The sequence below is a fragment of the Pagrus major genome, chromosome 1, assembly GCF_040436345.1.
Source record: "Pagrus major chromosome 1, Pma_NU_1.0".
Classification (NCBI taxonomy): Eukaryota; Metazoa; Chordata; class Actinopteri; order Spariformes; family Sparidae; genus Pagrus; species Pagrus major.
Window position 1 is genome coordinate 25,390,851 of NC_133215.1, and position 27,319 is coordinate 25,418,169.

The 27,319-nt window shown below is 40.6% G+C and overlaps 1 protein-coding gene and 1 pseudogene across 1 annotated transcript; both read left to right on the forward strand.

Moving 5' to 3' along the window:
* The first annotated feature begins 238 nt into the window (after positions 1–238).
* Positions 239–10,373, forward strand: LOC141000701 (pre-B-cell leukemia transcription factor 1-like; annotated as a pseudogene).
* Positions 10,374–12,618: 2,245 nt separating this feature from the next.
* Positions 12,619–16,626, forward strand: LOC141000711 (basement membrane-specific heparan sulfate proteoglycan core protein-like). The gene is made up of 8 exons (XM_073471511.1): positions 12,619–12,727; positions 13,274–13,423; positions 13,512–13,646; positions 14,334–14,506; positions 14,587–14,773; positions 14,896–15,075; positions 15,652–15,918; positions 16,016–16,626. Exons 1-8 carry the CDS (start codon positions 12,679–12,681, stop codon positions 16,018–16,020), a joined length of 1,146 nt encoding a protein of 381 aa, XP_073327612.1. The 5' UTR covers positions 12,619–12,678; the 3' UTR covers positions 16,021–16,626.
* The last annotated feature ends 10,693 nt before the right edge of the window (positions 16,627–27,319 follow it).

Sequence of the window (27,319 nt, forward strand, 5' to 3'; positions counted from 1 at the left end):
TTTTCATGGGGGAGAGGGGATGTGCGCATGCGCGGCAGGCTACTCTATAAGACAACAGTATCTTACTAAAGGCTAATATTTTCGTGAACAGTGCCAAAGAACAGCCTCAGTTTGTAGAAACCTGTGTAATCCGCGTTTTCCCGTTTTCTTCAGATAAGTGCTGCACTTCTGTCTCTTTGTTCTGACCACGACACTCCAGCAGACTGCTTCAGCTCTGAGACCTGAGTGTGTTTTTGTTTTTTTTTATTTGTAAGACGTTTCAACCTCTCGGTTTTCCAAAAGTTGCTGAAACTTTTGAAAAAGAGCCCTCCCTTTGACGACCTCCCCCTCCCGTCTATATGGAGGACCAGGCCCGCATGATGTTGGGTCACATTGGACTAACTGGACTGTCTCAGGAGGATGTGTGCGATCCTGACATCTTACGGAAACACCAGAACCTGGGTCAGCCGCAGCAGGACATTGGTGACATCCTCCAGCAGATCATGACCATCACAGATGAGAGTCTGGATGAGGCCCAGGCCAGGTAATAACAGGGGCACGTGATCAGACCCTTATAGAAGACAGAACATGTTTAGGAGTTTAGAAAAAACATCATCATCACAGCATCCCCTCGAGCTTGCATGGTCTCACAGATACATCACATGCTGTAATACATGATACTAACGCCCCCCTTTCTCCCACATACTGCTGGACTCTTTGTGCCCCCTTCACCCGCTGTCCATCGCCACCTTTCACCCCACAGGCCTTAATACAAATCTGAGCTAACACTGACAGGAGGAGATCTTTATGAGCATTTAACAGCCATTTGGGAGTTTGACTAAGGGATTTCACCCTATTTGACCCTGTAATAGTCCCTGTTGCCTAACTCTTGTAACTCACAGCACAATATAATCACAGTAGTTTGTTCAAAATAGTATTTTACTGGCCATACACCACGTTTAAAACAAATGATCTATGATACATCACACCATCTGTGTAAAAATGAAAGTATACCCCTAAAATGGAAAAAGAAGATATGGATAAGTAATAATTTTATGATTTATATATATATATATATATATATATATATATATATATATATTTATCTAATATTGCTTTTTTGGCTAGTCAGTTGCCAAAGTTAATGAATTCTCTTTCTTTGTTTGTTTTTATTGGTGATGAAGAGTGGCATACATAAGAGAAAACATAGATCTACTGAAGAAATATACAGACAATGAAATATGACAGTTAACAGCCGATAATTTTCTGGATTAATCCATTAGCTGTTTGGTCTATAAAATGCCAGAAAAATATCGATCAGTGTTGCACAAAGGCCAAGATGATGCCCTCAAATTAATAAACTAGAAAAATATCACATTTAGGATGATCAAAATAGTTTAGATACATTTTTAGTGTAACAACATGTCTCTCTTTCTCCCTTCTTGAGCTTCACAATCTCCTTTTCCTTCCTTTTATGATGTAATAGTGGTAATATTTTGGTAATGCGGACTTTTACAGCAAGTTGAGATAAAACATTTTTAAAACAACATGAATATGTCACAGTATCTACAAAGTCAAAAACAGCCATAAACTGACAGCAAATTTCATACTAAGTGTCCGCATGAAAGGAAGGAATCAATATGGTATCGTAGAAAACAGTATTATAATGTATTGCAATATTGATGATTTGTTTCCAGACTTGTTCAAAGTGTTTCTGTGTGATCTCTTTTGTCTTCTTCTTCTCTTGACTGAGGTGAGTAAGTTCAGGTAAATTAGACAGCTATGTGCTCCGGCCTGTTTTCAGTCAAAGGTTTCAACAGGTCTGATTGATCGTCTGAACGCAGCCTGTTCGGCACTGACTTGCTATGTGTCTCTACAATCTACTGTTGATGGATGTCAGTGCCTGTAGGAAATAAAGTCTACCAAAGAATGGTTTGTAATTCACAACCTCTGTCTGTCTCTCTGTTGTTCTTTTTCCATAACAGGAAACATGCTTTAAACTGCCACAGAATGAAGCCAGCCCTCTTCAATGTCCTGTGTGAGGTCAAAGAAAGGACAGGTAAGTTGTCCGATTACTTCCTGGTCTTGACGTCAGCCAGAAAAAAGGTTGCATGCTGAAAAGAAATAATTTTTACTCCTTTGGTGCTTCCAAAGATTACTTTGAACTTCATCATTTCAGGTCAAATTGAAAATATAAGGATATGGGTATTTAAGGGTACAACTGGATATTTATTTTGGACAGTTAACCTTATGATGTCAGAGACAGAGAGAGACTGGAGACAGAAAGACATATAACCAAGAGGATTATATAATAGTATGACTACCAGCAGTTTCTCTCTTTCTCCCTCCCTTGCTCTTGTGCTCAGTGTGTCGCACTCTTTCGGTTTGTGATGGCATTTTTCTAAAATGTATCCTTGGCTGGCCTCCTCGGAGATTTTTACTTAAAAACCGACACTTATGACTTGGAAGTGCATGGATGGGAGCAACAGAATCGTCTAATCTGGGTGATTAACATCAGGAATGTGTGCCAGCAGTTTGGATGATGTAATGTTGAGATAACTGTTAATTGCTTGTGAATTGCAGTGATAAACTGTACAGTAGCAGGTTGGTGTGGCTTAGTTGTCCTCATTTAGTCTCTCCCAACTGGAAGGGAATCATCTTTATTTAATTTTTAAGTGGAAAACTGCAGTCTGAATTCACAGAAGCAGCCTCAAACGGAAAAGGATGAGGCGACAGTGAGGGAAGATGTAAGATATATTCAATGGGAATATAGCTTTGATAGAAGCAATAAGGGGAATTTTGTTAAGTTAGAAGAGTGATCAGATAATTCTGACACCTTTCTGTAAAAATGCTCAGCTGTGATCTGTGTTAAATGCCTTTCAAGTCAGGGATCTGCTTTGCTGTGACAGCGGGATAATTGACTGCTACCTCTCTCTCTCCCCTTATCTTAATTGTTACGATTATGAAGGATAAGGCCTTGTATCCGTAGTTTTTTTTTTCTCCTTTCCTTTTTTTCAGTTGTTCTAAAATGAGGAGACAGTGTATGTGGCAGCATGCGGCTGCCTAGAGAGAAAGTGCTGCACCAAGCATCTTTTCTCAGAGCACACTGACTTCTTTATGCTCGGAGAGCTTTAGTTGAAAATCTCTTTTTCTTTTTCAGAAAGGTGATGGTTTTGCCACTGTCGCTCTTTATTAAGGTAACCAATCATATGTTAGATGGGGTGGGACTCGTTGCCTGTCACCCAGGCATCCAAGAAAATGGAGGAAAAGCTTGTTCTAGCCATGTCTGTCGGGCCCTGACACATTATCTGTCAATGTTGGGGGAGTCAGTGTGCGCTCGTGACTCCAATTTTTGCAGTGTGTCTCGTACCGTTGGCAATAGTTGGCACTTGCTGGCGTTTTTTTGGCCGATTAAGCCTGTTGAATTTGCAGCACACCCGTGGATCAGAGAAATCACTCTGACTGTCTGAAACTAAAAAAAGAAAGGGATAACCAGGGAAAGTGTCCATGATTTCACCCATTTGGTGCAGTTTCTCTTTCATTTTCATCTTTGCCTCTTTGCTAGTGCCATTTGCAACTTTAATCAGACATGTTCTCGATGAGAAGTGGCTTTATTCGCGAGAGTGGTGTAAAATCGGTATCATAACAGTGGTTTGTAAAATCGCAGTCTTCTGGTTTCCCTCCCTTATGGATACATCTGCCCACGTCGCTGTCATGCTCTCTTTTCCCTCCAGCCTGACTCATTTTTGCATGCCATTTCTGACAACTCTATTTTTACCGTCTCTATTTTCTGGGAGTTTTCAGGAGTATTACAGTGCTCAGAATAGGACAGAGACAAAGGAAAAAAACAAAAGACAAGAGAGGCAAAAGGACACATTCTGTATATACAAACATGGGAGGTACAGATGGGAAAAGAAATGAAAACAGAAAAGAAAAGAGATAGAGGGAGAAAGAGAGAGTGAGCGAGGGAGGGACAGATTGATGGATGAGCTGGAGGGGGTGGTAGTAATGGCTGTGTTTCATGGATTGGCAGGCACTTGATAATCTCCAGACCCCTGAGTTTTGTCAGCCTTCACTACAATCAGATTCTCAGTGGGGGACAGTTTGCCACCCATGGCCTCGCCAAGCTGGATTTACTCTGTGAGAGCGCTCTGTCCCACAGTCATGGACTACAGCTCATTTATCTTGTGTGCTGTGTGTAAGTGTGTGTGTTAGTATTTGTACACTCAACTAGGGGTAAGCGATCTGGCCAAAAAATAATATCACGGGCTATTTATCGCAATTACAATCCATGATCTAAATTGTAAGCTTGATCTCAGTTTTGAAATATCCTGTGGACTGTAGCCAGCCTTGAAGTACCTGACAAATTGCTCCATTTGCACCATTAAAACACAATATTGCATTAAAGAAAGTTCTCTTCCTCGTCTGGCATTGTTTACAATACGTGAAGTAATTTATCCAATCAGCATAGCCATCTAGTTGGCTGCAGCACTTTATTGGTTTCTTCAGACATTGCAGATCTGCTAGTCAAAGAAATTAAGACGCCTGGACAGCATCTCTAACATTCACAGATTCAAAAGTAGATTGTGGACATCTTCAATATCGATCACAATCTCAAATTGTCTCATTAACAGTAATTAATTGCAGTAAGTGGACTACATAACCCAAATGCAGGTCACTTACTGTACTGTAATATGGTTTGGGAAATGGCTAGTGTGTCTGATAGATTGCCAAAATTAGAGGCGATCACCGTTGAGTGCTTGTGTGTGTGTGTGTGTGTGTGTGTGTGTGTGTGTGTGTGTGTGTGTGTGTGAGTGTGTGTGTGTGTGTTTGTGTCTGTCAGCCAGATGCGGAGGCTGTCATCATCCTCGTTGAGGGATTATGAATGTGAGACGATCTCTGGAACTACCTTGTAATTGCCAACTAATTTGCATAACTGTGCAAATTAACAACCTCTCAGATGAGCTTTCATTTTTCACTGGGTCTTTAGTCGCTCCTTAAGAGCTGGCGTTAATTAACAGCTCTGTGTGTGTGTGTGTGTGTGTGTCTGGCTTTCTTTGGGCTTGGAGAGGAGAGCTGGCATCACTGCCACAGCAACATGTTTGTTGCGGTCTCTGCCTCCTCTCTCTCTCTCACAGTTGGCTCAATGTATTGACACAGATTCAGACCCGATCATCTCCCTGCCTCAAACACACAGATCCACACAAACACACCAACGATAGTTTCTTACTAGTATTTATACTTTCTGAAGTTAAGCTGTACACACTTATGTATGTGTGTGTATACATGTATGTATATATGTATATATGTGTGTGTGTGTGTGTGTGTATGTATGTATGTATGTATGTATGTATGTATGTATGTATGTATATATATATATATATATATATATATATATACACACACTATATTTGATGTGATGTAAAGTTGTTCTCATAGTATTGCTGGGGTGCGTGAGGGAAAATTGTCCTAAAACCCTTTTTGTAAGTTTTCTAGTGTTTCACCATCATTACCACCTTAGCCAGCTTTTGCTACATGATATATAGGCAGAGACTGCACCAAGCCAAGTATGTAGGACATGAGATCAAAAACAGGGGCTTATTTCTCAAGTGCCTTGCAGATAATAATTTTTGATATTTTAAAGCGATATGTAAGAATTGGCCACCATTTTAATTTATACTCCAACCAAATAGGGAGCAGCATATCACTAGAATAAGCGCTAGTTCGCTTGTTAGCTCACTTAGCTGTGCAGCTAGTGATCCAGACTGTGAGCTTGAGGTGGTATAGCATGCTACCTTCAGTAGAAATTACGTCACTTCAAACCTCTTATTTCTTCACATTCTGTTGACAACATTAGTTTTTGAATGTAACTAATGAACTAATTCTTACATATTGCACCTTTAATGCTAATAGAGTTTTCCCGCCTTTTGTTTAAGGACACTGTACTGAATAATATGAAACAAATGGTAGTAAGGAACAAAATAGAAAGATTCTCGATATACAGTATGTGTGCTGCGGGTGTTGTTTTGTGAGTTGGAGCTCTCCTGGCTTTGAAGGGGTTGCTGTTGCACAACAGTTTCTTACAAATTGTGCTGTATGCTGTGTGAAAAATGTCAACATTTAAACGACGAACGAAAAATATTGAATAAGCAGTACACTAATAAAACAAACACCCTTTAGGTTAAACAACACCTTGTTTCTGTGATTCTTTCATTCCTTCATCACAGATTGGGTTCACAGTATCACTATGTCTGTGCTGCAGATGGCTGCGAAGCATTTATTCAATCAAATAATTACAAAAACAGTTTAGAGTTGACGATCTGAAACAAGGTACTGATCAGCTGGATGTTTGGAAGCAGCTTCAAAGTTTGACTGAATGCCAGCAGGTTGTGTGTGTTGACACATCTGTTGATGTTATGTAGTCCTTCTAAGTTGTGGGTTTGCAGTGTGCTTCCTGTTTTTTCTTGTTCTGCATGGCTGAGCCAAAAATTCTGAATGAACATTATGTAAGCAGGATACACAAAGGTAATTTTTCTGCTTCCAATGAGAGTACAGAAGTAGGTGTTGTTGGAGTATGTCAGCAGGATGTTACTGTAAATAAAAGTCTGTTATGACTGGAAGACTTGGCTTTAAACACCTGCCCTGCCAACAAGTCCTTTAACTTGTCTGTATCCTTCTCCACAGCCCTGAGCGTCCGAGGCATCCAAGAAGAGGACGGTCCGGACCCTCAGATCATGCGCCTGGACAACATGCTCTTAGCGGAGGGGCGTCACGGGTCCAGATAGGGGCGGGGGGTCTGCAGCGGCGGGCAGCAGTTGCCGTGGCAGCTGGGAGGGTCGCCTAATGATCAGAGCTTACAAAAACACTGAATACAGAGAGAAGCTCGCTCACATACGACAGATGTACCACACCGAGCTGGAGAAATACGAACAGGTGTGATACTTATAACAGGAGAAGAGTGAGACACATCGTTATAATAATTATAATGACAGAGATGTTTATGTAATAATTAGGGCAGAAGTGTAGTGAGTGGACTTAAGGGGACACAGGCAAATATAGTAGAACATTTTAACTAATAGATATTAGGTGCATTTTATTATAACAAGTTTAACTAGTTTGAAATGTTATGTTGGTTATGTTTCCCTATGTGCAATGGGGCATTATCTAATGAAATATGCACTAATTTGCATACATTTCCAGACAGAAATCTGATAATTGGACAAAGCCAGGTATTTAATTACTGTCTAACTTTGTTGACATATTAGAGTTGAAGGTTTTCATCTCTTTCCCATCAACTCATAAATCAGAAAAACACAGCTATTTCAAAAATCAATTTTCACCATAATTTGGGGAATAAGATGTTATATAAATAAGGCTACAAATGATATATGAACAAACCCCTTTGCAGAAACCTTAAGAATATAGATAGGAATAAAACTGGAAGGTTTGGTGTACCTAAGTGCTACTGAAGTGGAGATATCTCGTTCAGAGTATGAGTGAAAACTTGTTTTGAGTAATCAGCCTTTAAAGACATGTATTGTAAAATCTTAAAAAAAAAATCTCATACAGTTTTGGACAAGTCTTTTGATAGTTTATGATTAAATGCCAGTGAGACTATCTAATTAAAGCAACATTATGTAGAAATTGGCTTTTTGTGCAATTTGACGCCCCCGTACTCAACCTCCTCACCCCTCCTCCTCCACACAGGCTTGCAATGAATTCACAGACCACGTGATGAACCTGCTGAGGGAACAGTCCCGTACGCGACCCGTCTCACCCAAAGAGATCGAGCGAATGGTGGGAATCATCCATCGCAAGTTCAGCACTATCCAGATGCAGCTGAAGCAGAGCACGTGTGAAGCTGTCATGATCCTACGTTCCAGGTTCCTGGACGCCAGGTGGGTTTATTTTCCTGTCTCCTCCTATAACTTACAGTGAAGTGAGGAAGAGTATTTTCTGTTTGTTTCTGACACTTAATTGATGCACTTGCCCTTCTCTTTCAGGCGGAAACGAAGAAACTTCAGCAAGCAGGCAGCGGAGATTTTGAATGAATATTTTTATGCCCACCTGGCAAACCCGTACCCCAGTGAGGAGGCCAAGGAGGAGCTGGCCAAGAAGTGTTCCATCACTGTGTCTCAGGTCAGGATTCCAAAGATATGCTGGGACAAAAAAAAATCATAATCATACTTTTTATTGGACATGGTTTAGTATAATGAAGCTAGCTGACCTTGTTCTTGTCCCTCATACTCTCTCAGGTGGCCAACTGGTTTGGAAACAAGAGGATTCGGTACAAGAAGAACATGTCAAAGCTCCAGGATGAAGCTAACCTGTATACCAGGAAGTCAGCTGCCAGTGTGTCTTCCCAGGCGAGCCAAGCCAACTCCCCAGCGACGCCAAACTCAGGTACCCACACGTATTAAATCTAAGTTGGAGAGTCATCTCCTCTTGCCAATGCATACACCTAAATTTAAATACTTTTCTCTTAAAGAGGGCCCGCAAACAATGGAGAGAGGTTATTTCTCAACTCATCAGTGCAGTCAGACAAGTGCAGATAGGCTTTTCTCTCAGTCACTGTGATTTTCTTTAGCTATACCTCCTCCCCCCATGTCCTCTTCCTTTTCAGTTTAGCTGTGCCAGCTTTATATGACCCGATGAACAAAATGTAACTGCTCCCTGAGGCCAGTCAGACATGATAAGATGTAATGCTGGTAGGGTGTCCTCACAGATTGAACAAAGCGAGAATGAGATGGAGATTGCTGCATTTCCATTGTTCAGCTGGCACTTCAGTGTTGAGATAAAGCCCCAGCAGAATCAGCTGATTCCTCGTTCATATCAGGGTTTTTTTTTTTAAAGCCTTTTATAATGTATAATCTGCGAAAGAGTGCAAATTAGGGCTGGGTGATGTAGGGATGGGGGGGCCATACCAAAATCTGCCACACTGCCAAACTAGTCTCGCATTCCCACATTTATTTTAGTGCTGTGCCAACCTATCCCTCCATGCTGTTTCTGTTGCGTGTCGACAAAAAAGTGTTTAACAAGAGGACAAACTTTTTCTGTGATTCTGCTCTGATGGATGTGTCACCTTTGCAACACAGTGAGGAAGATCTGTCCATAGTTTTATGTGGTAAACAAGTGCTCTTAATGAATTATGTCAGTGGTTTTGAACAGTCTTTTAGATTCTGGATCTATCCTGCACTTTATCTTTGATTTTCTGTATAGAACTTAGTTCGAACTCAATAGAACTAGAAGTCACTTTCAGAGTTGTGCATCTGTCAGCTGTTTCTGAGCTGTTTCTTTTGGTGCTCCTGAAAATGTAAGAATTTTAGTTAAAAATTTGAAAATTGCCTAAAATGATAAATATAGCACCTTTACATTTCTTCAAATACTTTTTTCAACTTTAATCAACTTCTGTTTTGACTCCATGTCATCAACATCATATAATATTTATACACCCAGACTGTATGAACCATAAGTCCCTGTCTGCCAACAGGAGGATACCCGGCCTCGTGTTACACTCCTGATGGGAGGTGATGAGGAGGACCTGCCCCTCGTCACGGTCTCCATGTGAGTAGACAGGGCTGTTGCTATAGTTACACACTCTAAAACTGAGTAGCCATGGTAACAGCCTTTCTCTATGTTGGCGCGTGGTGTGGTAGGCCCTAGTGATGTAGTTAACTTCAGAGAAACTGCGCTACATCAGAAGCTGAGCTGGACACCACCAGCTTGTCGTTGAGTATTAAAGGAAACATTCACAGTAAAATGCAATTCTGCCAAAAGCGAAAATGGATATCGAATGTGCACCTTCATTTGTAGTTGTTGATTCAGGTGTTTTTAGTTATTGTTCTGGAGAAAAATGAGAAAATCATCACAGAAGTTTTTAAACATATTTCACAGGCTGGCGCTAAGGACAGGGTCAAGAACCAAAGTTTTAAATAACAGACTTTGAAATCTGCAAAATACAGAACAAACCACAATACACAGACAGCACATTCAACATGATGTCCATGTTTTTCTGTTGTCAGTGAGAATGTTACAAGGTAATAGCTTGCTAATACGCTAGCCATAAATAAATATACTGTTGAAAGGTGTTTCTTTTCCATTTTAAGACGTGAATGACTCTGAGTATAATAATAATTTTGTGAACAAGCGGATCATCTGAGAAAACATGAATGCTGCGAAAGTGGATATGACAAATAACTTCTAATGCGCTGACCTTCACAACCTGATATATTAATAACACAGTCAGTGAATCTGTGGATGTATATTTAACATCCTGTCCCTGTCTGTATGTCTGTTTCTGTAGGTTGATGATGGCTGGCAGGACAGTGGTGCTTCCTCCTCCTATCTCCCCACACGTGAAGTACCAGGCGGCAAGCTCTACGCCCCCTCCAGCTGATGCTCCACCTTCCCTCCCTGCTCCCCACTCTGCGCCTCAGACTGATACAACTCAGACTGAAGCCCAGACTCTTCAAGTTTCCAAATCTTTTTTTGTTTGTCTTTGTGATCCTTTTCCCACATCCCTTCCACATGTTTTTTAATCCCTCCTCTTTACAAATATGTTGACACTTCTGTTTTAAAAAAAATAATTACTCACCACATTTTTCTTCTATTTCTTTTCAATAAGATAAATAAATGATGAAAAGAAGCCTTTTTTCATGTACTGCATCACCTATGAAGGTTTAGGGCCTGTATGTGTCCTTGAACCATCATTTTTATTTTAAAGAATTAAAATACAACAAAAAAAGATAGCATTTAGATTTTAGTCTTTCTTTATTCTCATTAGTTTTTTCTTTTTTTTTTTTTTAAGAAAACTGCTGTCACAGAGAAAATGCATCGAAAGAGTACGACAACATCTAAATGGCAGAAATGACCAAAAATGAATAAACACGTAGTCACTCTTTATATTTTTGCATCCTGTGGTGTTGCTTCAGACAAGATCTGAGTTTGAGTTTGTTTCCATTTATATGATTGTAAAAACAACATTGCTTTAACAGTAATTATGTTTCCTAAATGCTTTTGAAGCAACCAAACCAAAGAGGCTTCCACCCAGGATGTGCCCATGTGCACACTTGAACTATTTAATCAGCTGTAATATTTATGTTCAGTTTCTGATTATATTAGATGGGTTCATGTGTGTGTTTTTTTTTTCATCTGTGCCCTCTAGTGTCGAGCAGTGCCGCTGCATCTAACAGGCTTCTGGATATTTTGATCAACTTTTTTTTTTCCTTTCTTTTCTTACAGAGGAATGTTTCCCTCCCAAACTCTTGTTTTCAATCTTTTTTTTCTAGTTAATCTTCAATAGTGAATGTCAACAAATCCTGAAACCTGATAAACAGAGAACAGGCTCTATTAGTCATTTATCTAGTGGAGAAGCTGCTGAGGTCGACAGCTGTCCAGCAGTATCTGATAATGTAGTGAGTGCCACACAGTGTGATAGCTTAGTCGGAATAAATGCCCCTGAATTCAAAAATGTTAAAAAAGAAAAAAAAAAGTGCCACAAATGTTATTATTACAATAAATTGTGATTAGGATTCGTATATAGGATGATGATGTAATATTAATTACAATCTTAGAAGACACTCCCCTGTAATGTTACATAATGCAGACATGTGTTGTAATAGCAGATTTCATGACTTGTGCACCCTGTTAACATGGACTTTTTTATTGCATTTTGTTATTCTGCTAACATTAAAGTCAATTGCTACGTATCCTTTTAAATGTCTTTGTCCTTCCCTGCAGTGAAAATATGAGGAATAGTTCAGAGTGCATACAGAAAGTGTAATAGCCAGTATTTGGTTTGATAGTAGCGATCCAAACTAATCCGAGATGAGAAATTACGACCATGCTCTTCTTAGTGTTTCAGTCGAGTTCTCGACATATTTTTAAAAATGTTTTGAAGCATTCTTTCTTAATATTCTCCTGCTTTTCTTCAGGTGACTCACCTAAAGTTGGTGTCAAAAAACAGGACGAAAAAACAAGGACAACTTTACTTTGAGAGTTCTTTGAATTCTGTTTGATCAGCCACATATCTGCCTGCTCACTGGTCGATACGATACAGACACAGTTAGTGTCTGACTGGGGTGAGATCATTTACTTGGAAATCAGGACAATCCTCTGAATACTAAAGCGATGAAGTCAATGTCCACACGTATCGCAGTCTGACACACTTTAATTAAAGGAACACGATGTAGTTTTGGTCAAGAAAATTGTTATCAGAGGAGAAAGATCTTCATTGACTGATTTTTTTTTTTATGTCTAAACAAACTAAACAAACTGACCTTAAAGGACAACACAGTTTCATACTGTTTTACTTTGTTTATATGTGGCAGACCCTGCCACCTTTCTAGCCTCAAACAGTGTTCTGGGACCTTATTTTCACTTCATTAATACTGTAACTATTAAAATTCTGAGTTTGTACTTCTGCTCAGTTAGCAGCATGTTAATGTCCCTGGATATCAATCATGCACATCAGATGATTTGGGATTTTGAAATCAAACAGTTATTAACTCAAGAAAAGCGCTAAATAACAATATATTAGTGAAATGCTTTGCACATGACTGGCACTAGTGCAGTGTTTGAATAGAGGAATTGGTAAGCCAGGGGTTAAAGGTTGAAAGGGATTGCAAGTAAAAGAGAGAGACAGACACAGTGAAAGAGAGATTGTACACAGAGGAGGAGTGGGACGGTTCTCTCTTCATCATGGATTTATCACCTGGGGTTTTGATCTTGTGCTCTCTGTTAGCTTCAGGTAAAAAATCTCATCTACTTTATGGAGAATAACATTTATTGTCTGTCAATTCTTCTCTTAATGTGCCTGACCTCTGTAGAAATGTACAGTATATTATTTTTGGACTCCCATAGCAGTGAAAAAAACATGTAAGAACTCATGTTTGCCTGATTTATTTTTAAATATACATTTTTTTAAATGCTGGGATCACCACTAACAGAAATCTTAAAATCTGTGCAAGTCGAACCAAAACCATCTGCATGTTTACCAATTTGGATAATCCAACCCTTTAACATAGTAATAAAAGTTTTTTTTTATGAAAGTGAGATTTTAATATTCTTGACACAATGTCTTTGAAACGTCTTTGAGAGAATTTTATTTCTTTTTTGCTTTGTCATCAGAAGCACTTCTGTTCAGCCTGCGTGTTTGCTCAGACTGTTTGCTTTGGGGTTGCTGTTCGTTGACACTGTATTTCACCCAGTCCTGTCTAAAGGTTCACAGTTTCGTTGGACATGTACGTGCTCTTGCATGTGTGTGTGTTGTTACGGGTTCTGTCTTTGTGTGCAGTGGCTGGCCAGGCTACTGTCGTCACAGTGGAGCCCCGGACTGCCACTGTGCGCCAAGGGGAGTCAGCCAGCTTCAGGTGCCAACTGAGCGGCGGTGCACAGCCAGTCGGGCCCATTGAGTGGAAGAGATCAAATAACCAAGCATTACCAGGTCAGGAGTAATAACGTATAAGCATAAGCATTGTTCACACAATATCACTGTCTGTGAAGTTTGTCTGAATTCCACTTTTACCTTGCAGACAATGCTAAGCTCGGTCCTGGTGGCTCTGTGCTGACGATTGTTAGCGCCCGACCTGCAAACCAAGGCCAGTACCACTGCAAGGCAGGCAGCTCTGCAGGCCGCGGCTCTGCCACAGCTGTGCTCAACGTCAAATGTGAGCTTTTGTCTTCACAATTCTGTTAGAAACTGGAAGAATATTTTATCTGGGCTCCTTTTTTATTAAAAATCAAACATTCGTAGAAACATTTTTTTTTGTTGGCACCAAAAAAACAAAAAACAGCTGTGGAGATTTTTACCACCTTTAAACTCACAAGCAGTCGCACCGTGTGTGCACATCAGGTAGTCATGTGTGACACAAAAAGTGTTTTTACAGTACAAATTGATCAGTGTGACTATGTTAACATGGTGTGTGAACATGCAAGAGGCTTGTAGTGATGAACCTACAGAGAATTATCACCTGAATCTGCGTCTCCCCTCGGCTTAACATAGAGTTTCAGCTCATGGTTGAGCTGCCCGGACCACAACTTTACTGGTTAACTGCTGGTTACAGAGAAAATTGCTCTAAAAGCCCACTGCACATTACCTGCTCAGCACCAAAGACTTCCTGACAAACAGTTAGTGGCCAGCTGGTGAACACTGTGGAGCATTTAGCAGCTAAAGAGTCAGATATTTCCCCCAGGAGACCAAAAACAGAGCTGAGAGAGGGTGAATACTGGACACAAACACACTCTGAACAAGTTCAACAAATCAACTAAAAAACGTGTTCACAGCTTGTCTCTGCTGCCCCCCAGTTGCCAAAACATCAGTTAATCTGTCTTTCATATCCGTGCATCTCTGTCAGTTGCTCCCAAAGTGCGGCTGACACCAGCAGGGCCCCTGCGGGTCAGGATGGGCGACCCCGTGTCAGTGGAGTGTCACGCCACAGGCAGGCCACGCCCCAAGCTGACCTGGAAACGTCAAGGCTCCACCCTGCAGCTGGTTACCAGCGACACAAATGATGTCAACACTATACGGGTGAATTATGAGCACATGCACAAGTTATACTTTGATTTGTTTGATACCAAACAGAACCAAATCTCCATCTCTTTTCTCAGTGGCCTGCAATTCATCCAGAGGACTCAGGAGTTTATATTTGCCAGGGTGTAAACAACGAGGGGGTGACGGAGGTCAAAGTTGAGATTGTTGTTGAGGGGGGGCTGGGAGCACCGGTGGCTTCAGTGGGTGCCACAGAAATAACAGGAGTGGAAGGACACACTGTCACAATGGAGTGTCGGGCCAGTGGTAAGATGTGTGTGTGTGTGTGTGTGTGTGTGTGTTTGTGTGTGTGTGTGTGTGTAAGTATCTCAGTTCTGCTCCTGCTTCTCACTTTTCACTTTGTCATCCCTCTCTCTTCTCCCTTCCAGGCTCCCCTCCTCCTGTCATCACCTGGTCCAAGCTCCGAGCCCCGTTGCCATGGAAACACACAGTGGCCAATGGAGTTTTGACACTGACCAGTGTGGGGCGCCAAGATTCAGGACAGTACATCTGTAATGCCACCAACATACATGGCTACAGCGAGGCGTACGTGCAGATGGAGGTGGAGAGTGAGTGTACATCACATGGATTTTTATTAGATTTTAGTTTTTAGTTTTTTTAGTTTTTTAATTCAGTTTTGTTTTAGTTAATGTTTTAATTAGTTTTGTAAGTACACAGTATTGTTTCAGTTCATTTTCATTTTCTTCTTAAAGTGGCAGTATGTAGTTTTGGAGAAGAAATTCAAACTCAGAGTTTTAATATTTACTGTATTAATGAGGTAATTATACAAACTCAGAGTTTTAATATTTACTGTATTAATGAGGTAATAATACAAACTCAGAAATATTTATCTTTTCCATAACTGAATAAACAAGCTGTTCTCAGAGGAAAATAAGGTCCCAGAACGCTGTTTGAAGCTAGAAAGGTGGCAGGGTCCGCCAAATATAAACAAAGTAAAACAGTATGAATGTGTTGTCCTTTAAGGTCAGTTTGTTTATTCAGTTTATTCAGTCAAATCAGTCAATGAAGATCTTTCTCTTCTGATTAAAATGTCTTCCCCAAAACTTCACAGTGCACCTTTAAGTCAAGTTTTTAGTTTAGTTTTTAGTTTAGTTTTAGTTAACTCTAATAACCTTCCACTGCAGGCCCTCCGTATGCCACCTGCCTGCCTGACCAGGTGAGGCTCCACCCCGGAGACTCCCTGAGCCTGCAGTGCCTCGCCCACGGCTCTCATCCCATTCAGTTCGAGTGGAGCCGGGCGGGCAGGGCGAGCCTGCCTGTAGGAGCGCAGACCGCGAGGGATGGACAGCTGCTCATCCCTCACGTTAAACTGAGTGACAGCGGAACCTACAAATGTGTGGCCACCAACCACATCGGCCACAGCGAGGCACAGGCCAAAGTCATCATAAAAGGTGAGCTTGTCTTTGTGTTGAGGCCATCAAGACAACTGATCTGACGTTCTACTCTTTCTTTTACTCTAATCTTTTCCTCCTTTGCTTATTTTTACAGCTTAATCCACTGTGCTCGCACAGTGTCTGATCAACAAACCATCTATGCAGCACTGACAACTCCCGCAGGCCTGGTGTGAAGCCACCAAGACAGTTAATACTGAGAAATCAGACAAAATTATATTTAATAGATTCATATATTTTGGCATTTTCAAAGTGAAACATATCAATGCTGTTCAAACCTTTGGTTTTATTGTGAATATCCGGTTAATTTTGTACTTTTATAAAAAACTGATACTGTTGCTATTGTTGCCCATGTCTCATATCGGCCTTCACAAAGCTTTTCTCTCAAACTATGTGTGGAACGACGTCCAACAGTATGTGTGTGGGAGTTTGTTCTGCTGGAATGTCTCTGCACCCTGTCTTCCTCCCTTCATGTCATTGAGGTCCAAAAACCAAAAGGACGGCACAAAACAAACAAAACCTTGTCTAATAGAAAAGCTTTTATTAAGCCATTAAATGTCAAAACAACAAAGACTAAATTAAATAAAGGTTCATTAATTAAAATGAAAATGTTGTCCTGAAAATGTTTTACAGGACACAGGATTTTGTCAGCTGTCCCTTCAAAAATAAAGCGTTTGTTGGCACCAGTATTTGTTAAGGTGCACTATACTTTTTGCAGTCTATCAGTGTTTTATTTTTTTAATAGTGTCAGATCAAGATAGGAACCAGAGCAGAACCAGGAATATTGTCTTTTTTATTCCACATATTCTTAGTCCTCGCCTAAACCTGGTGCCTACATTACACACAATGCAACTTGACCACTTAATGTGTAGTCAGAGATTTGGATGTGTTATGCTAGTAGCAGCTCATGTAGCCTCAAGCAGAGATGAGCAGCTACTCAACACCAATCCCCCGGAGGAGCACCAGGCTTTGAAGCCAACTTTTGTAGTTGCCAAACCGTGTCATGTGATGCATTGCGGCCTAAACAGACTTTTTCCCGTAAACTTACATTGTGAAACAAGCTGTAAAACAGTTAATCATTATTTTTTTGTTCATCACAATGACTCGTTTCACTTTCAGAATTTGAGCCATCCAGTCCAATAACATTTGGAAAGTCTAGAAGAGCTGCACGATTAAATCATTTTATCTCTGTTCAAGTTAGCCGGGTGCTAAACCTGAAGTTAGTCGGCTCGGTTGGCAGAATATCCTGGTATTTTCATACCTGGGATCTCGAGATTTTTTGTCTTTGTGCGCCACTGAGCAGCTTTCATAGGGATGAATTTGAAGAGGCTTTGTAAAGACATCCGTATAGTGTAACAGTATAACTGACAAAGCAGCTCTTTTTCTTCTTCCTGGAAAGTTGTCAACATTTTGATCTGATCTGATCTGATTTGATTTTGCAATGTCCTCCTGTACACACTGTGCATGTGTGGAACGTGTCTTTTAAAGCAGACTCCAGAAAGACTCAATGTCCGTGGTGTCGGCAGTCATTCATGTCTGTTTGGCAGTATAATCCAGTCCAGAGAGTTCACTTTATTTACTGGAACACACCACTCCGTCAGTTCGGAGAAACAGACAACACTTGGCTCTTTGTAGCTACTGCTGCCTGAATGCATCTTTCCAAACAGTGCACCATTTTTAATGTGCACATCGGCGACTTTTTCCATGAAGATATTACAGTTTAAAGTTGTAACACTGCAATATTAGTTTGAGACATTAGAGGGGAGGTTTTTGCCTTTTTTCAAAAGAGGTTCAGCCTGCCTCCACACTAAACTAATTTTCATGCAGTCCCTTAATGTTTAAAATTTGCGAATGCCTTTACATGTGGAAGATTATATGACTGGTGTGCAATCTGAGCATTACTTCACAGAGTCACTTCTTTAACCACATGGTGGCAATGTGTAGCTTTAAGGCTCACACACATTGCCTTCAGGCCAAAGAAGAGCAATTTGAGCCCTCACACCCTGAACAACTGGAGGGACAGATGCAGCGCACAGTCAGGCTATTGTTTTTCCAATGACTACATGTAAAAAAAAAAAAAAAAAAAGCTTTTGGCTGATCACTGCAGTGCTCTGTGTAAATATGAACTGTAAACTCCTCTTTGAACAGGCAAAGTTCAGTTTGATCAGACAAACATGTTGCAAAATTGCTCACTGAGGGAAAAACCTAAAGCAGTTTCGACTAAATGAAGTGTTAGCTCGACATTTAGGGTTTGTGGCTGCAGCAGGAGGTTGGAAACAGAGCTACCATTTCCAAAGCTGCTGCCAGGACGCAGCCTGTATCTGCTGCTTGTGATCGTGCTCGCCTCCCTCGTAAAAAAAAAAAAAAACCTCCACAGAGAAATAGGCTTTACCCTTTAGACTGTTCCTCCCTCCATCTTTACAATCATCTTCAAAGCTGGGGAGGAAACATCTGCCCCCTGTCACCTCACTCCACCCCCTCACTTCACAGACAGCTCAAGGCAGGGAGGATGACGGAGAGCAAATACAGACTGCATTAGAGCAGGGGAATCTACGTATTCTTTTAATTTAGAGTGATATAGAGTCTTTCGGGTTGAACAGAGGGGAAAATGTATCAGTGACGGAGAGGAAACTCTAATTCATTAGATCTGATCCCCTCCTGCCTTTGTATACATATCAACTAGACATGGACATATGGTCTCTAATGGAGTCTGATGTAAACAGTGAGGTTCATAGGAGTCCAGATGACATCCTCGCCAAAGGATGTGCGCACACACTCGCACAGATAGTTTGTCACAATTTCAGAAGCACTACATCAGTTTATATTACAGTAGGGGTACACCACAGTGTTACATTTAGTCTGGACCACACGTTGCTTATGTTAGCATTAAGAGGTGAAAAACAAAAAAATGGCAGCCAATCAGTCCTGTGGCTGTGTTGGCGCACAAAAGGGGTAAAATACCACCAAATATTCATCTTCCTCCACGCCTTATATTCCACCAACAAATCTCCTGCACTAATGTGGGAAAGCCAGATCATTCAGGAAGGAACCAATGAGGGGAGAGCTTCCCCAGGAAGTGATAGGTGGAAAGAGGTCGCCTGTCAAGTCTGTTGCTATGGTTTCCACCTGGTTAACTCGGGGCAGCGGTTTGCAGAAACAACAGCTTCTTCAGGACATAGGAAGGCATGCAGGCTGATGGGGAGATAGGGAGGCGAGTTCCTGTATTGTGTTGGCTGTGGAGCCGAGTCGACAACCAGAGCGCACATTACCACCCGCTGCCTTAAATCTGCTCTCTCATTGTGTCAATGAAATGTTCCTGTTTATAACTGCTGCAACAGGAAGCCACAACAATTTGCCTTAGATGTCGATCTTCACAAATCATTTCATATAAATCAACCTAAGCACAGAAAAAGGAAATACAGCAATCTGTCAGTGAAAATAGAGTTTAACTGCTGTCAGGAAGGGCTGAACGGGTCGCTTATCATTCCATGAAATGATTATTTTTCTTGCTTTCTCCCTCATGCGGATGAGTAACATATGAAGTGTGCTTAAAAGCCCAGGCTTGACATATGACACAGCAATCAAGCAATCAGTCTTAAAGGAACAGTCCACCCAAAAATGAGAATTCAGTCTTTATCTACTCACCCCCATGCTGATGGAAAGTCGGGTGAAATGTAATAAACAACTGAAAAACAAAATCAAAATGGCTCCATACAGTGTAATCCAAGTCCCCAGAAGCCTCGAGATCCCAAACTGATTTGAAAAGACGTTATTTACACCCTCGACATGCAGTCAAGCTCAGGCACCCACTTAAAATGGGGTGCACACTAACTCTTTTAGCTTAGTAGCTACAGTGAAGATTTCGGCTTCATAAAGGGAGTAAATAATGTCTTTTCAAATCAGTCTGGGATCTGGGGGCTTTTGGAGACTTGGATTACATCGGACAAGCTGTATTTTATCTTCCAGCAGTGTGGAACTTTTGTCTCCTCCTTCTGGCAATGACATCAATAAAACAAACACTATAGATGTGCTTATGACTTCATAGGCTCCACCATACTCCTGTTTGCTGTGGCCTACTGTGTCACTACACTTGCTCCCCCTTTAGCTCTGGCAAACCCATTTTTGCTGGTTGCATCTCTCCCGAAGGGAAGGTCGCAACAGACACCCAATTTGAAATACAGACAGATTTATCTGATGATACTTACGCCTTAATCAGCATTGTGTGACGTTGTCGGCGAGGACTTGAATGTAAAAGACCTTAATTTATATGTAAAAATCCCTCACTGCAGGTTTAAAGCTGCACCTATCAATATTTTCATAACAACAATGGGAAAAAACCAAATATGTGTAGTGTCAAAGGGGTTCGCTAGCAGTAACCAATCCCCAAATGATTATCCCCCCGATTGCATTTCACCTCAACTCTGTGTGTTCGAGCTCATTGTTCTGATTTTACAGCCCACCACTGTTGTCTTTTGTTTCACTTTCACCGCTTTCATCAAGCTTGTTTCCAAGAACAGGCAGCTGTTTTCAGTGAAAAAGCTCTCATGAACCTGTTTACTCCCTGTTCAGCACCAAATAGCAGACAGAAAAAGTTAGCAACTAGCATCAGGAAAAGAGCCAAATATTATTTTCAGGAGATGGTGGAGACCAAAAACAGAGCAAAAAGGGGAGAGAATATCAGATTACTACATGCGTCCATTTACTGGAAAAAGTAATTTATTGTGTTTGTGCACAGTAAATTACTGTATACTATATCACAGTAGAATACTGTGAATTCAGTAAAAAAAATACAGCAAACAAAAAGTTACTAATCAAGCCGTTATTGAGAAGAATCACAGTACATAAATATGTCCTGTAGAAAATCACAGTAACCAACAATGTACTGTGTTAAAATATAGGAACCAACAATTTGCAGTAGAAATCACTGCATTGTAATGGAAAATGTGCATCAGTTAAATGACTGTGCTGTTAAAAAAAAATACAGTATTTTCAGTTACAGTGCAAACACAATTACTGTAACCAAAAATACAGCACATGGCAATTACTGTATTTTATCTACATGATTGTTATTGGAATTAAAAACAGCAGAAATACTGTGATTTCTTCTACAGTAAGTTACTTGTCAATGGCTGCAAAGTTTGTTGCCGTGAATTCCACGGTAAGTTTCTCACAGTGTTATTTTAAGGGTCGCTTTTATAGGCCGAAAGGTTGACTATTACTGACACCCTGGTAAAGCAGATATACGCAAGTGTAATAAAACTTGAAAGTTTCCATCAGAGCTCGAGTCTGAGAGCGTCTGCGCTTCCGCTATGTCTACTGTTTCCGTTCTTGGCTGTAAAGATGTACACTTTCACACCCTTTTCATCATCATCAAACGCAACCTGGCTAGAGGCAGCACTGGCAACAGCTACTGGCTCCTGCCTGGGTTGTGTTTTAGTAGTTTTAACAGCCAAACAAATGGGAAGAGGGCTGTGAATGCATTTAACAGAGGTTTTGTGGAATCCCATTATCACAATGTGGTTCCAGGATGTTCAACAAATTGAAGAATAAATCAGTGACTCTATAATTCAGTTGTCTACAAAAAATCTTAGTGACAGTATACCCTGTGGCTTGGCTGTTTCTATCCTTAATCTTAACATTCATTATCATTAGTCCTGGGACAATCTCTGTGAAAACCTTTCAGAATAAAGTCTTCTGAGATTTAGACTGAAGGGACTGATCACTTCCTCACTACCACAGACTGACTTCAGCATATACCACGCAATAACACGGAAAAACACATTTGTCTTACTTTGATGTGTTTAGTAAATTAATTGTGATCCCTTTGAAAGCATTTTTTTCTGATTATATTTGTCTGACAGATTTAATGGTAGGGTGACTGTAGGTGGGGATAAAACATAATAACAGCCCGGCAGTGGTTGACATTAAAACAGCCATCTGGCTGCAGAGACGCTGCTGCTGCTGCTGCTTGTTGCTGAGCACCATAAATACAAACCAGTGGCGGTACATCCTGTGATCGTGGCCTTTTCCTCTTCACTTCAAGCTCAAACCACAGAGTAGGTCATCTCAATCACACATAGTGCACACACGCTTTCACTATCTCGCTCTTCTTCCTGCCTTGCACAAAGCTGTTACTTTTACATGTTTTGAAGCCAGGGGCAGATTGAAGCGAATTTTTCAGATTTTCAACCACAATTGTATATATGGGCATGTGTGTGTGTGTGTGTGTGTGTGTGTGGGTGTGTATACCTCGTCTCATGACAGTATGTCACTGGTGTTTGTGGCGTCAAAGGAAACCACTTGAGGTTCCAGAAAGGTTTGAGCTGCACTTCTAGTTAAAAATATGCGGTATAAAAGCAGAAGAGAGAGGGAGGCGCTCAGACTGATCGAAAGCCACAGACACAGCGAGTTTGGTACAGCATGTACTGTGTATCACATGTATTATTACTTTTACGACATACAGGTTCTGTAGGGTTGAGACAGAAAACTGATAGAAAGATCTCCGTGGACTGATTTTTTATGCATAAACAAACTAAATCAACAAACTCTCTTTGTGTTCATGACTGAATAAACTGAATAAACAAACTGACCTTAAAGGACAACACAATTTCATACTGTTTTACTTTGTTTATGTGTGGCGGACCCTGCCACCTTTCTAGCTTCAAGCAGCGTTCTGGGACCTTATTTTCCTCTCAGAACAGCTTGTTTATTCAGTTAAAGAAAAAATACATATTTCTGAGTTTGTATTATTACCTCATTAATATTGTAAATATGAAAATTCTGAGTTTGAATTTCATCTCCAAAACTACATAGTGCACATTTATGTGCTTTCTGAAACACATTTTTCTGTAATTGTGTTGATAAAACATCAGTAGACCAGCAACTAAAGTGGGTTTATTTTCTTTTCAATTATGGTCATTGTTAGTATTGAGATATAAATCATTAAACAAATGGTTTCGTTGCAACCCACTATCAATAACAATGACATATGAAAACAGACCTATTATTTGCTCACAAGAGGCCATTTACAGTAATCTAGAAAGAAGACAAACAAGTAATATTGAGTCAATTCTATACAGTTTCACTATTAGCAATACAATGTGCTGCACATCTGTAATCTACTATTTGTGGTTATACGTGTGTTTACTCTTCTATGAAGCTGTAAGTTAGGAGTTGATAAGTATGCAAAAGGTCAAATAAAGCTCATATGAAAATAGTGCATAAAAGAGCAAAAGTGAAGGAAAGGCGTGTGATAGGGTGAGGAAAGACGATGTGACGTGAGGATGTGAGGCAACAGACAAAGTTTTATCTCTTGAGCCATCAGCCTGTACTGTAATGTTAACTGTCCTCTGGTGGAAAATAAAACAATATGATCCCAAAGTTGGTGAAAAAACAGTGAAAGGCTCTTTTCCAAAGCTTGTGTTTGTCTGTCTCTGCACTCGACTGGGCCTCAGGATGTAAACAGCAACTGCAACTGTGTGATTATGATCCATTTAATCTGCTGTGTTTCCATACGGAAAGATCCTGTGAGTGAGTGTGTGTGTGTGTGTGTGTGTGTGTGTGTGTGTGTGTGTGTGTGTGTGTGTGTGTGTGTGTGTGTGTGTGTCAGTGGCTCAGATGACATTAAATCACATGTCAGTATCATAAAGTTATATTCCACATTTAACATTATACAGAAACTTTCCACCAAACTACTGTGATAAAACAAGAAGTACTTCTAAGTATGAATGTCTTCTGCTTTTTTATTGAAGACTACAGCATGAAGAACGAATACAAAATGTTTTTTAAAAGTTGCACCAAATTTGTGGGCAGCTGGGGTATAGCAAGAAATATATTTTACTGGGAGATTGTTTGTAGTTGACAACAGCCGATGAATATTTCAGTTATGGTCGACCCCTTGGGAATCCATTCAAACTCTCCCATGACCCATGGCTGAGTTGCGACCCATAAAAACAAATGATTTAAAATTCTTTTCTCTTTGACGGTAAAGCATGCACATTCATGTGTCTTTCAAACGCCTCCTTCTAATCTGTCAGGCTCCGCTGAGGAAAACAAAACAAGCTGTTTCAGACCAGAGCGCAGCGTCTAGATTCAACCTATCCAGTCTAATCATGATGTTAATATTGCTCAGGAACGTCGTTGTTTATGAGGTTTTTTAATAAAATCCACAACTTCCTCTGCTTCCCTGCGGTTGACCTTGTTTAACTCTCTCACAAGGCAAAACCACAAATGCTTTTGTGTGAAGAGTAAACAAACACCTCTGCCGGATCTGACCACACACACACACACACACACACACACACACACACACGCACGCATGCATGCACGCACACATTAGCACCAGCTTTGGACGTGATTTCTGCCTATAATGGCCTGTTTTACCATCCATGCATGTCAGAAATGCTGAGGACTGATATTCTGTATTTGACAGGTATATCATTAAAACCCAAACATTATTATAGTGCAACCCTATCCAGCTATTTTTATAGTGTATGTGTTTTAAGTTCAGTAGCTATGGGTTGCTCTCTGAATACATCGTGACTTCAGACAGTTTGATTTAAGTTGTACCATGTTGAAAGTTTTGGTCCACTATCAAAACCAGATAAAACAAGAAACACACGTCATTAAGTTGAAAACTGAAAGCTAGAAATGATGATGTCCTGGAGAAGGAGATGCAGAGTATCTGAAGTATCTATTACACCAGGGATGGAATATTACTAAGTACTGTACTTGAGTACAACTTTGAGGTACTTGTACTTTACTTGAGTATTTCAGTTATATGCAACTTTAATATTTCTGCAAGATAGAAAACTTCCAATTTTTATTTTCGCCATGCATGTTCTATTTTCCTGCAGGCCTGCCTGAGATCTCGGGTTTCATCTGTAAACCAGGGAGTAGATTTCTTTGATCGTCTTGGTTGAGACAGGTGCCACAGACTCAAGGAGAGGAATAAGTGCTGAGTTTACACCAATAGTGAACTTCTCAACGGGTTCCATCACAGTTGCCGAAGGAGACAAGACCCAAGGCAATTTTTCACCGAGTGTCGCTAAGATTGCCGGGCTGATATGACAAGAAGTAAAAACATTTGTTTCACCAGTACAAGGACAGGCTAATGATGCTTCAAATGTAATAAGAAAGTGGTCCCACACTGCAGAAGAGACAGAAGTGACATTCAGTGCTGACACATCTGACCAATGAGAGAGGTTACCACTGGAATGAGTGGGTTCATGAACAAGCTGAATGAAGCCAGAAATATCAAGAAGTGCAAGAAAAGCTTTACTTTGGTGGTCAGAAGGCTTATTTAGGTGGATATTGAAATCCCCAATAATTAAGATCTTATCTGAACGAGTGACAAGATCTGCAATTCACCAAATTCTTTTAAGAATCGGGAGTAAGGCCCTGGAGGTCTGTAGATTACCACCAGGCGAACACCAGTTCCCTGGATGAGGCCGTTACTGCTTGATGAAGATGGTTTTAAAACCTGAGCCTTAAATGAAGTAAATTTAATATCCTGGTGGAAGTTGTAAATTAGAGCAACATCTCCACCCTTTTAAGAGGCCCGAGCAGTATGGGCGTAGTTATAGTCAGGAGGGGAGGCTTCATTTAATGGCAGAAAGATATTTGGTTTCAGCCAAGTTTCACATAGGCCAGTCATGTCCAGATTACACTCGATAATCAAATCACTAATTAGTAATGCTTTAGTGGACAATGATCTAATATTAATGAAGCCAAATTGAATGTGTAAAATTGGTGGAGTGACCGTTAAAAAATAACACTTTTATACAAAGTTCCTTTTTAACAGTGTTAAAGAGAAGTTAAAGTGTTTACACGCCCATGACTGCACACAGATCTCATGATCTGGCATTTGTAAGCATTACAGTGCAACTGTGATCTTGAGCCATGATCTGGTCTAAGATCTAAGACTCCACATGGACTGGTGTTCTTAAAGTTTGGGTCAGGACACAAACTTTGTTGGAGGATGTGGGGGGGAAAGCCTTCAGTTACGTCATGTTTCTCTGCATGACACATGTTACATACGTGTAATGTTGCGGGTTTAGATTAGCACACTGATCACACACTGTAAAATGAGACTTAATCACATATTTAGTTTTCTCCTAACTGTCGACTGATCAGAGCTACTTGTTAGTCTTGTATAAACACCATTCTCCCTCTCACAGATAAAATTTTTCCCATTCAGTTTCTCCTTTTGGATGACTGATGGTCACAATGGGCGGACGTCCATTAAATACATGTGGGATTAATGGTTACTGGCTGCCAACCTCGAGCGCATGCACACACTCACACACACACTGACTGGATGTTTCCATATGGAAACACTGAAGTGTATAATGGTACAGTTACAGATGGAGTTTCAGTCGCTTTTCACTCGCTTAGACGCGATCGTAAACAAGCAATGACAGATCGATACACGACCCACCTACACACACACACACACACATACACACACACACACACACAAACAACACTTGCACACACACACACACACACACACTATGGCATCGTTAGCAAGATGCATCTGCTTTTATTTAGTCTTTTGTTTACTGAAGATGCAGAGGGGGACATGAACTTTCTCTCATCCTCTTCCTGCCTACATGTGTGGCTGGTTTTGTCTGTCTCCATGCGTCTGCTCATCTGTCTCTGAGTGTCTGGTCCTCGGTTTGAGCGAATACAATGAAAAACAATGTCAGAGAGTCAAGATGATGCTTAAGAAAGCCAAGACAGAGAGGGACGATGAGAGACTGAAGGGAGGAAAAGAGGTCATATCAGCAAGCTTTTCTCTCACTGAGAACGAGCTGAGTGAGGGTGAGAATACAACACCAGCTTGTTGTGGAAAATTGCTGACGCTCTGTGCAACAGCTACAGTGTGTTGTGCAACAGTTTTGGATAAACAGCAGAGAGGTGTTGACCAGTTGCTTCCTGGTCACCACCACTGCTTTCAACATGTGCAGATAACGTGTAATGTACTATCTATTTAAGGGTCACTCGCTTTCAGAGTGTGACATAAGTCAAAGATGTGTGGTAGAGGGGTTTTTGTATGCTACACGGTAACCATGACGACTAATATCATCTCAAGCATGAATCTAAATCTATATGAAGATAAACTGTGTTCTTGCTCCATTCTCACCACTAACTCACTCTTAGTTATCAAAGACACTGATAAAGTCCCCTTCTAATCTGTTTTTGCATCTTTGTTTTTGTGTCTTCTTGCATCAGAAGTAGAGCAAGATTTAGCTGACTGTTTGCTACACCCCTCACAGCTTACCAAATGTTGGCTTGGCCTGTCAAGCTTTAGAACAAAATGGAAAATATTTACATAAAAATACATTTCGGGGAAGGTATACGTGCAAGTAGCGCGAGCAAAACGAGACATCATGCTGTG